Source organism: Rhineura floridana, chromosome 3 (assembly GCF_030035675.1).
Source record: "Rhineura floridana isolate rRhiFlo1 chromosome 3, rRhiFlo1.hap2, whole genome shotgun sequence".
Taxonomy (NCBI): Eukaryota; Metazoa; Chordata; class Lepidosauria; order Squamata; family Rhineuridae; genus Rhineura; species Rhineura floridana.
The window spans coordinates 152010747-152022768 of record NC_084482.1 but is presented as its reverse complement, the minus strand read 5'-3'; the positions used below and the strand labels follow the sequence as shown (position 1 = coordinate 152022768).

Genomic DNA, 12022 nt, shown 5'->3' with positions numbered 1-12022 from the left:
AGAAAGGGTTGTCTAAATAGCCATTTTGCTTTTAGCATAGACGTCATGTGATACCCAAGGAGGGAGCTGGAGACTTCGGAGTGGTTTTTTATAGACTAAACGTTTGAGATTACAGGACGTAACTTAGTTTCATATAAACTTCCAAATTTCAGAGGGACATGCTGAACCCTGAAATTGTCAAATAGTATATTATTTTTGGAGAGAGGAAAGTGTGTGTCTGTGAATGACCTTCACATTTTTAACCCATCCCAAAGGTCTGACTTCCTGCCCTTGTTCCCATGAGTTTTTGAAAACTCTGGAAATTGATAGCAACATTTTGTGAAGGAGCAGTTCACTGTATAGAAAAGGAAATTGGAGAGATGGGTGTTACATCTAATTAACAAAGAGGGGAAAATGTTTTTGTGCCCTTTTCTGTTTCTTTATTTACATGTAAAGGGTTGTATTTTTATAACCTTAGCAATAGCAAGTTTTGGGCTGTTTTCCCTCCTTCATATCTTTGTTGGAGGTTCCCTTTGCTGGAGGTCCAGGAAAGGAAATTGGAATGTTCTCAGCCTTTACACATCCATCATTCTTTCTTTTTTAATGTTACTACACCTTTAATATTTAAAAAAGGTAATTCGTAATCAGCAGCAACAATAATACAAATGAAAAGGTACATTAGCAGCATGTAATGGGCCTTATACCATAGATACACCTGTGCATTTGCTCTTTACTGCAATATTCACACATTTTCAGACCTGCAAAGCCCTTCAAATCTTGCCAGAAACACTTTATAGACCCAGGGTCGCACCATAGAGGCCTTCTTAAGAACATAACAAGAGCCTGCTGGATCAGGCCAGTGGCCGATCTCGTTCAGCATACTTACTCACAATGGCCAACCAGATACCTGTGGGAAGCCCGCAAGCAGGATCTGAGTGCAAGAACAACTGGTTTTCAGAAACATATTGCCTCTGACAATATAGTAGCCACTGATAGCCTTATCCTCCATGAATTTGTCTGATCTTCTTTTAAAGCCATTCAAGTGGTGGCCATCATCACTGCCTCTTGTGGGAGCGAATTCCACAGTTTAACTATGTGCTGTGGGAAGAAGTACTTTCTTTTGTTGGTCTCGAATCTTCCAACATTCAGCTTTATTGGATATCCACGAGTTCTAATGTTATGAGAGAGGGAGAAAACCTTTTCTCTATCCGTTTTCTCCATGCCATGTATAATTTTATACACTTCTATCATGTTGCCTCTTACTTGCCTTTTCTGTAAACCACAAATGTTGCGACCTTTTCTCGTAGGGGAGTTGCTCCATCTACTTGATAATTCTAGTTGCCCTTTTCTGAACCCTTTTCAACTCTATAATATCCTTTTTGAGATGAAGCAACCAGAACTGTACACAGTACAGTATTCCAAATGCAGCTGTACCATAGATTTATACAACTGCATTATCTCAGCAGTTTTGTTTTCAGTTCCTTTCCTAATGACTAGCATGGAATTTGCCTTCTTTTTTCTTTTTTAAACAAGATAATAAAGGTCCAAGGGGTATTGTCTGAAGGCACATGAGAATACCACTTTCCTGAACCTTAGCAGGTCTGGTCAGTGCCTGCATGGATGATTGCCTAGGAGTCACGTGTAGGCAACCTTGGGTTTGATGGTAAAAGGCAAATGGGATGTAACTGAAAGAAAATGTAAAAATAAATAAATATGTGATGTGCTGCTCAATTGATAATTGTTTTATTATTTGGCTTACTTGTAAACAAATGAAAATGTGTGAATTCACACGAATCTACTGAAATGAAGAACTGGGGTAGTGGCCCTCTCATTTTCATTTATGTTGGCTTCTTCACCACTGATGAACAATTAATTTACGAGGGGTATTTTGTGAATTGCTTTTCATGAAGTCCTTTAGCGTGCCTGCTGCTGTTTTATACAAGTGTGTGTAGATATCCATGTATATATTTCTATGAATCTATGGAAGGACATATTTTTGCAGGAGGGAACGCTGTTCGGGCGTTGCAGTCCTATGTGCATTTCGTCAGAGCTTAAACGTGCCTTTATCTTGGATAGCAAGCTCCCTAGAGCTTGGTGAAGGGAGGGGGCAAGCGCTTCCGGAAGTGTGGCAAGCAGCAATCACACTTCCTGGAGTGGCTTCACAGCACGACGTCATCTTGCGTCGCGTCGCTGAAAATCTTCTAGGAAGCGGAGGAAGGGGGCGGGCTGAAGCGCGACCCACTTCTTTTAAAACAATACAATAAAATAAAGCCGGTGCTGCCTCGTTAGTTGAAGGTAAGCAGTAGGCAGTCCGGGCCCAGCATATACGCACGCAGGCAGCGCTGAACAGATCCTTCCTAACCTTTCTTAAAAACTTTTATAGAGATTGGCGGGGATGCTTGGAGGCAGAGTGCTGGCAACCTTTCGTAATAGGTTTTCAAGAAAGGTTAGAAAAACAGGAAGGGTCCTTTCCCTGTTGAATGGGGAGACGCGAAATTGAGCTTTTCCTTCGTGATGAGTGAAACTAGATGGTGAAAGCGGGGATGGGGAGGAGACAGAGAGAAAGTGGCAGGCTGCCTCCCCTCCCTGAAACCTGACAGTGTCCTTGAGCACAACCTTCCCCAACCTGGTAGGAAGCTACTTTATACTGAATCAGACCATTGGTTCAAATAGCTCGGTATTGTCTCCATTGATTGGCACCAGCTCTCCACGGTTTCTGACAGGTGACATCCCAGCCTTACCTGGCAATGCCAGGAATTGAACGTGAGATGTTCAGCAGGCAGAGCAGATGCTACTACCTTTCCCTTAAGAGCAGAGCCAAACGTTTTTGAACTGCAGCTCTGATTCTTCTTGGCCATTGGCCATGCTGTCTGGGGCTGCTGGAGAAGGCAGATCTAGGTCTCTGTTGTGTGAATAATAATGTAGTGTTTCACTTTTGAATATGAAGAGAATGTTTCAGAGGGTGTTCATTATGGAGCTGCTCAGTAGGTGTTCCAGATGCCGTAACAGAGCCAAGCAGAACTTCAAACTAATTCCTGTTTTAATTATGGGTTGTCTGACAGGTCTCCTCAACTGCATCCTGTGGCCCAGCGTGGCCTGTGCTGCTCTGGGCGTGGTGTCAGGAGCCAGACTGCCTTGAGAGAGAAGGGAACAGCATTTGAGACATCCATGGCTGGGGCAACCGCTACTCCTTCTGTCCCGAAGCCCAGTGTCTCTCGTCGACTGAACATAAACGTGGGGGTCCTGGGTCACATTGACAGTGGCAAGACTGCTCTGGCTCGTGCCCTCAGCACTATTGGTTCCACTGCTGCTTTTGACCGAGCCCCACAGAGCCGAGCTCGTGGCATCACCCTGGATTTGGGCTTCTCCTGCCTCTGTACAGAGCTGCCTCCACACCTGGGACCTGAGCCTGGTGAGCTCCAGCTGACCCTGGTGGATTGCCCAGGACATGCCTCCCTTATTCGTACCATTATTGGAGGTAAGAGAGGGAGGCAGACAAAACTGGAGTGGGAGGAGGGCTGTCTGTCTGGCTGTCTGCCTGCAATTAGCAGTGACTGTATGCTGCAACTCATTTCTTGAGTCTGGCACAAAACTACTTCAGGGGAAGGAGCTCTTAAGTCTCCTTGCCCCCCTCAGCCCAAAGTTCCCAGTCATGCCACCACCCAGAGAGAGATTTGACAAGAAAGCAAAAGTGACAGCTTGTGCTTCCCCTTTCTGGATTGCTTGGCAGGACCCAATCCTCCTTGGAACAGCAACTCTTCCCCTCACACGCAGCAAACGAGGGGAGCAAGCTGCTGTTTTTTTGCAGAGCAGCTGCCATTCTGCCCATTTAATGATATGGTGGACAGGATTTGGTAAGTTGTGACCTTCTCTTGCTTGCATGCCTTTGTGCACTCTCTCTCGATGGCAGGGTAGGGCCCAATCTTTCCCATCATGCTTTCTAGAGAGAAATGGTAAACGAGCAATTGTGGGAAGTGAATATCCTGTAACAGCAGTGGCTTCTTTCCTTTAATTATTTGCATTCCCTTTTTGGGCAGTAGTACTTTAGGCTTGCTTGGCCAAATCCACCTTGAGAGAGGGTGTACAAATAGGCAGAGGTAGTGATTCATTTTTTCTGGGTGGCCTTGTTGTGCCTTGTCCCTGCCACCAGAAAGAGAAGGTTAGTGGGCACAAATAGAACCCACTTGCTGCTTCCTTGTGCTAGCTGTCATTCCTGCACTTTCACTCAGGGTGGTGCAGCAGAAGTCTACTATTTTTGATTTGCCTCACTGGCCAGCCAAATTATGGTCCACAGCCTCTCCTTCCCCCTCCTCTCTTGGCAAGCCACAGTCAGTGTGCAGGCTTGGGTGAAGGTGCTACTAGAGCAGGGATACGCATTGTGATGCCTTCCAAATGTTGGACTAAAATTCCCATTAGCCAGCAAGGCTAATGGTCAGGATGATGGGAACTGTAGTCCACCAACATCTGGAGAGCACCACATTGGCTACCCCTGTTCTGGAGCCTTTATACAGAAGCATCCCAAAGTTTTCTCCTGGCCTTTCCTAAGGGAAGGGCCAGCAGGGAGAGTGTCTAGTTGGGAACTGCTGTTGGAAGTTGCTTGGAGCAGTGGCCTTTAACACCGCCTCTCCACTGCTGTCCTTTCTAAAGAAAGGAGCTGATGAAAGCTTCTAGCAGTGACTGCCAACTCTTCCCCACCTGTCTTGCCAGCTTTGGAGCTGGACAGGCCAGCAGGGTTTCTTTGCCCGTTTGGTTCTGTATATCAAATCAAATCAAATAGTATCTTTATTGCTTGGTCAACCGACCATTGCGATACATTAAAACTACTATATACAAGGAATTAACAATAAAACATATTAACACAACTTAAATGGGCTCTGCAGAGAAACAGCTGTGGACAGTACTTAGGGGCAAGAAACGCACTTACGAGATCTAGTCTCCATAGCGAAGTTCAGAAATTTGGCCACTTGGATTGTAATTGGTCTGTCGGAGCCTTTTCTTTGGCCCGTTTTGATGCTCTCCCATCAAAACTTCTGGAGGGCAGATTTGAGAAAATACCGAGGAGCAACAGATACTGCCCCTGTGACAAACCTGAAGTTGAAACGGTCTCACATGGTTCTGCATATCGGAGACTCCTTAGCTACACAGCTGTCCAGCAACTCCATCCTTTCTCCCAACCTTGCAGCTGGAATGGTGGTGAGATTGCTATGCAACTGCTGCTTCAGACTTGAGAGAGTTCTGTAGCTTCAGAGTTGAGAGGATGGCTGGCCACCCTTCACATGCTGAGTGGAATTGTTGAAGTCTTGGTGCAATGCTGGGGTTTGGGCCCAGTGTTACTGTCTTCCCAATTGCGCCACCAAGAAAGTGAACGCTTTGTGTTCTCTCTCTCTCGTTCTCTCTCTCTCGTTCTCTCTCTCTCGTTCTCTCTCTCTCGTTCTCTCTCTCTCGTTCTCTCTCTCTCGTTCTCTCTCTCTCGTTCTCTCTCTCTCGTTCTCTCTCTCTCGTTCTCTCTCTCGTTCTCTCTCTTGTTCTCGTTGTGCTGAGCCTGGTCCTCTTCACCATACTGAGGGTGAGTGAGCGTGGAGGCAGACACCACTTTAACTTACTCCTGCGTCTCCCCTCTGGGTGGTGGAAAGGGCAGGCGAGTGACCATTGGCAGCATCTACCATTCTTTGTAACTGCTTCTTGTTTGCCCACTTTTCCAGGTGAGCAAGTACCACCTGCCCTTTAAGTCTGGGCAGAAGGGGTAGGACACAGGGAAAAGGAATTGGTATTGCTGCTGCTGTACAGTACAAACCAAGGAGGAGACCCAATAGATTGGGCCCAAACCTCCTAAGGAGGTGGCAGCTGCTCCACCTCAACTGCTGGTCGGGTCTGCAGTGGTGGGACCTCCTGACAAGAACCCCCTGTGCCAGACCCAACAGACCCTTCTTTGCTTGTCAGAGGCGAAGTCTTCTATAGCATTATCCTAAGCACATTTTACTCCTAGAAATGACTTTGATAGGACTTTCTTCCTAGTAAGTCATGTTTAGGATTGCAGCCAGACCCGTGCATGTTTACTGACAAGTAAAGCCTGCTGTTTAGGAGGCTTAACCCCAGATAAGTGTGCATATCTTTTCAGCTTTTCAACTACCAATTAGATTTAGCTGTACTGATCTCATACAGCATTATGGAATACAAATTGTGCATTGCTTCTGGGTAGAGAGGGTGTGGATAAGAAGGGATTTCATAGTATAGTATTTGTGGTTAAAGAACTAGAAAGTGAATGTTTCCTTCCATGTGTGTTTACATGAAAAAAATGGAAATGGACTGCCTTCAAGTCGATCCTGACTTATGGTGACCCTATGAATAGGGTTTTCATGGCAAGCGGTATTCAGAGGGGGTTTACCATTGTGTTCCTCCGAGGCTGAGAGGCAGTGACTGGCCCAAGGTCACCCAGTGAGCTTCATGGCTGTGTCGTGATTCGAACCAAGTTCGTAGTCAGCACTGTAACCACTGCACCGCACTGGATCTCGTGTGTTTACATACGTGTATGTAAAGTGTTCTCTCTGTGTGTAAATCACTGCTTCTCAACTACCTGGGAAGGGCCATTTCCAGAGGGGTAGCTGTATTAGGTTGCAGCCTTATAACCACTTCTGTGGGTTTTACTTTTTGGTTACTACTGCTGCTACTACTACTACTACTAAAATTAAAATTTCTATCCTGCCCTTCCTCTTAGAAGGGGCCCAGGGCAGCAAATATGTGTAGGATTTCACGACTACTTCAGTGGGACTTATTCCCAGGTAAGTGTATAGAGATTGCAGCCTTAGTCTGTGGCAGCAAAACCAGCAAAGAGTCTTGTAGCACCTTAAAGACATTCCCAATAAACTTTCATGGTTTAGAGCCCATTTCCAGTTTTCCTGAGGCAAAGGAAGGACAACATTTTAAATTTCTTGTTTCTTTCTTTTGTACTTGGATATAACATTTAAATATTTTGATTTCAACCTACATGACAATTAGGAGTGAACTATTTGGATACAAGAGTTTTGTTTCAGTATTCTGAAGGCCTGAGAAAAGGAAAAGTGTGCATCGCTTTCACGTTATCCACGTTGTCTACAACTGCAGTTGGAGAAGTTGAGGGCTGCTAGTGCAAATAACTGAATGATTCCTTCTCTAGCTGCAAATTACTACTTTTGCTGAGTACTCCTACAAGTCTACTTAGAGGTCCCATGGGTTCAATGGGTTTACTCCTAGGTAAGTGCTTTTAGGATTGCAGTCTAAAGGAAATATGACTTTTCACACAGCAGCTCAGTTTCCAGACACCACAGTTAAAAACAGTTAAAACATTAGGTTTGTTTCTGGAAGAAATGAAGGAAGTGTTTCCCATAGGGTTTCCCACAAAATGTTGTAGTGTGAAATGTTTCTCTTCAGGATTCCCTCTAGCAATGTTCTTTTCCAAGACATTCCATTCCCCTTCCCCCATTTTCAATAATCCATCAAATATTTATTTATTTATTAAATTTATATTCTGCCCTTCCTCCCAAAAGAGCCCAGGGCAGCAGAATTAGTCAGCATTCTGTGCCTACTGGGTATGCTCAGTCTGTATTCAGTTGTTTTGGTTCTCTCACACACACTATTAGGATTTTTTCCCCCTAAATTTTTTCCTGTTTCTGCAAACCTCAGGGTTCCTGATAGCCCCCTCTCATGGGTGGATAGTACTGTTTTAGCTACATAAGGATCCACACTCAGAGATCCCTTCCTAAATCCAAGGACAAGGAAGCCTAAGAAAAATAGCTGTTCTTTCCGATCATCCTTTCCCCCCAAATCATGATGGGGATGATGTGGACATTAAGCAAATCCAACATGAATCAGTGAGGGTCCCTGGCTGCAACTTTGAGGAAAGTGCCGCTTGCCTCATGATTATGGAATATCTTGCTTTGGGAAATTTGCTTGGCCTCCTTCTCTTGCTATTGTTTGCTGTATGGTTAAATAAAACATATTTATTCCAGCAGCCATTTGACTAGTCAGGCTGAGGGTTCTTATGTATCAGTGTAACCTATTATGGATAGGTTTCACTCTCCTTCCCCAATGTGATCCTCTTATTTTTTATCTGCTGAACCTTTCTTCATTTTACTTGTTTTACTTTTAGCCCATATGCTAACGTTGTGATTTCTTTTGGGTTATTTGTTTGCCACCCCGAACAATGCAAACACAGTAGAGGGCTGTGATTGAAAACTCTAAATATATAAATAAATTGAAAACTTTCTCTGGAACTTGATGCTCTTCTTCCAGGAGCCTCCCTTATCCCATCCCTGAAGAACACATCCTTTCTCACACTTTGAAGAAGCACTGCCCATATCACCGAGGGCTTTATTGCAATTATCTGCATCTTGAATTGTTCTTATAAGCAAAGAAGCAGCCACTGCAGATGACATTGCACAGTCTTTTTCTCCCTTGCAGTGTCTAGACAGCCTGTAGCTTCTGAATATCTGTTGCTGGGAATCACAAGTGGGGAGAGTGCTGTTGCGCTCATTACTGTTTGCGGGCTTTCCATAGGCATTTTGGTTTGCTACTGTGAGAGTAAGATGCTGGACTAGATAGGCCACTGGCCTAATCCAGTAGGGCTCTGCTTTCGTTCTTGTATTTGAAGTGCTCCAATGCTTGTCCCTTCCCCTGCCTTACTTCCCCATGCTCTAGTGCTGTAAGACATTTTCTCCTAGGCCAGTTCAAATATTGCAAGTGAGCTGACAGGAAGAAAAAAAATCTTAAAGCTGTGGGTCATGGTGAGATAAACTGAGGGTGGGTGGACAGGCTGCACTTTCCTTTCCCAGTGTGCTCCTCTTAGTGTAAAAAGTTACCCCGCTACACACTTTGTAGCCAGACTATCAAGTGGAGTTCTTAAGAGTGAAGCAGCATACTCATCTTTTCAAAATTAGAACAAGGATTATTGTTAGTTATGGATGATGAAATAAAAAAACAATTATATTTAAGATAACATTAAACTTAATGTTGAATTTAGTTGCATAGCTCCTCTCCTTGTGTAAAATAGTATTTTGTGACAGACAGCAAAGGAAATTGTGCCAGAAAGCTCTCTAGTTATCACTGTGAGTATGTACTTTTCCAATTTATGCTGTTTGGCAGGTTTTAACATGGGTAGGTTGGGGAAGCATGAAAAACCTTCAGGAAATGAATTAGGCTGCAGTTCTCACATTCCTTATTTGCAAGGTGCCCTGCTAAAGATGGAGGGGAGAAATATAGACAAATTGTTCTGGAAGTGTGGCCTTCATCAGAGAACTTGATTTTTTCCTTCTTCTGGCGCATGAAATGATGAATAAAGGTAAGATATAGTCCTGCCCAGGAATTAAGATTGTGCAGGTAGGGCCTCCACAGCATTTCACGTTTGGGAGCATGTATTTCTTCTGGGGACTGGTCTTCTCCATGGTGGCATCATGGCTTTAGTACTTGATATACGGCTGGCTTCTATGTTGATGGTCTTTAGGTGCCTGCTTAAAACATGGCTGGGTTCAGTCAGACATTTGAAATTTACTCAGCTATGAGGTATGAAATAAAATTTATATGTTTCTTCATGGTTTTAGTCTGTTTTGTTTGTTTTATTGAATTATTGCTACCCACCCTGTGATTCTGAATAAAGGGCAGATTATATATATTTAAATAAAAAAATAAGATAATTGTACACAAGCAATCTTCTGGAGCCTCAGTTGTATATGAATATTAAATGACCGTCTGATTTGATCACAGATCCAGGTGGACCAAGACACCGATGAGATTTTTAAAAAAATATATATTTCCATTTGTATACTGGTTCTGAATGACAGTTTATTTATTTCCTTTATTAATCACTTCTTATAAAGCATCCTAAAGTGATTTAACAATAAATACATCAACAACAAAAACATATTTAAAGCTGTTTCAAGTCCAATGCAGACTGGAATAAAAATATCCACTTAAAAGGCTTGTTGGAAAAGGAAAGTCTTCAATAGGTGCCAAAAAGATAATAGAGATGGCAACAGTTTAAACAATATATTTCCATTTCTATACTGGTTGTGAATGACATGATCCATTTGCAATCTGTATATCAAGCTAATCAGTGTTGTGAAACATTTTTGACAGGCACTTCGTCAAATACAGATTGCTGTTATGTCATTGCAGGAAAAAGGACTGCTTAAATGTAGATTTCCTTAATCTTATGTGCATTATAGAGAAACAGCTTGTTTGGTTCCCAAAAGTATGTCAAGAGTGCTATTTCATAGACAGAAGTAAAGGTTTTTGTGTTTAAAAGGTTATTGTGTATGGTGTTCAGTCCCATTCTCACATAAGTTGGTTGAATTTGTGAAGACTTTTCAGGGTGGCAGTTTCTTTGTTTAAAGTTTTAACTAAAGTTATATCCCATAAAATCCTGCTATGCCTAGATAGTTTTGCTAAATGAATTTCATATACCAGGATCAAGCCTGTTATGCTGACCAATATCTGACCTTGCAGATACTTCTTTAGGGATAAAACTTCTTTAGGGATAAAACTTTGTTGTAATAGATGCAGAATATTTGAAAAGTAACAAAATAGAAGCGGAATGGAAGATGGAAGTCATATTTCATTCTCTGTAGTTGCATTTTTCTTATGCTTTGTTTTCAAGGGCAAAGTCTATATCTTGTAGTAAATCAAAATAATTTTTTACCTACATGCCAGGAATAGAGAATGCTACAGATAGTTCCACCCCTGACATTTCTAAAAGGTTGAGCAGTAAGATTAAGTTTGCAGTCAAGGTTGGATTTAAATGGTAGATTTGGGCTCTGGTTTCCTCTCCGTTGATAGACATGCAAAGTTTTTTTAAAAAAAGACACTTTAAATGGCAAGTGCTAAAGGGTATTCTAGACTAAGCATGGTTGTCAAGGTAAGGCATTCTAGCCAGTTCAGTTTTCATAATTATTCTATGCAGTCCTGCAAATGTCTGTCTCTCTCCAACTGGGTCCTGAGCAGTTTCTGCTAGAATTCAGTGATAGGGAAAGCCTGCTGAGAGGTTATACAAGTTAATCTTTCAGAAGAAATCCAATCCCCATATTTTATTTTAAGGCTATTCTGTGTAGTAAAGTAGTTTAACAAGTAGCAGATTTTTTACTTGCTGATAGTTAATTTCATGCCCTACAAAGGGTCAGCACACTAATACAGAAGAACATGATTACTTCACCTTACCGTCCCCTCCCTCTGGCCCGCCACACACAGAGCACTGCCTGGTGAACTGTTTATTTTGTTAAACTGTTTTTAAGATGCCCATTATTTTGCTGCCTTTATAGTGACTGAGAGAGCTTCTGTAAGAACAATGAGAAAAAGTTGCCTATGGCTCTTTATGGAAGTAGAAAAGCCAGAATAGACTTGGAGCATTTTAATTCAAAAGCTATTGCTTGACCCAGATTGTGTAAACCTGTGGAAGGAATTTAGACAAACTTGTAGTTTTGTAATTCCTTACACTTGTCTGAACCTTTGACCTTTTTACTTTTGACCGGAGCTTCATTGTCACCGTTTGTCCCTTCAGTTTCTTTCAAAGAGGGCTGCCTGAAACTGTCTGTTTCCACTTTGCTGCTGTGTTCTTTTAAGGAAGGGTATTAATTCATACCTGATACATTGAAGGGCTAGGACTTTTGAACTCTTGCAAGGGCTTGGGGGAGAGGAGGGGAAACTGAATACAGCAAAAGTGTGGTTTGCTGGTGCAAATAACTAGCATCAAAATCTTGGAAGATCAAGAAAATTGTGGAGTCATTACTACTGTCCCAAACTTTTCTTATTTAGATTATTTGTAAGATTGCAATAGCAGACTTCCTGTTTTTTTTCTAAATACTTGTTGTTTGCAGCGTCTCTAGTTGCCCTTCCAAATTAAACCATTATTGGCCTACATATCCAGTCACTTTTGATTAGTGTTAGAAATAATGAAACCATTCCTCACATTCCTACAAAGAAGGGCAACAGCTGACTGAATATCCTGTTCTTGCTGTAAAGTAAGCATTTTGATGAAAACAGGCCCAGTTCTTAAGCTCTTTTTTTTTGTTTTCAACAT

General features: G+C 42.5%; 1 protein-coding gene across 8 annotated transcripts in view; it reads left to right on the top strand.

The window, feature by feature from the left end:
* Positions 1-2108: 2108 nt before the first annotated feature.
* EEFSEC (eukaryotic elongation factor, selenocysteine-tRNA specific) overlaps positions 2109-12022 on the top strand; it is a 254940-nt gene continuing 245026 nt past the window's right edge. For 3 of the 8 annotated variants that reach the window (XM_061622035.1, XM_061622032.1, XM_061622033.1), the window contains exons 1-2: positions 2110-2274; positions 3042-3457. In XM_061622035.1, coding sequence (XP_061478019.1) covers positions 3148-3457 — 310 coding nt within the window. In that variant the 5' untranslated portion in view covers positions 2110-2274; positions 3042-3147. The other 5 variants (XM_061622031.1, XM_061622034.1, XM_061622028.1 and 2 more) reach the window with 5 other exon arrangements.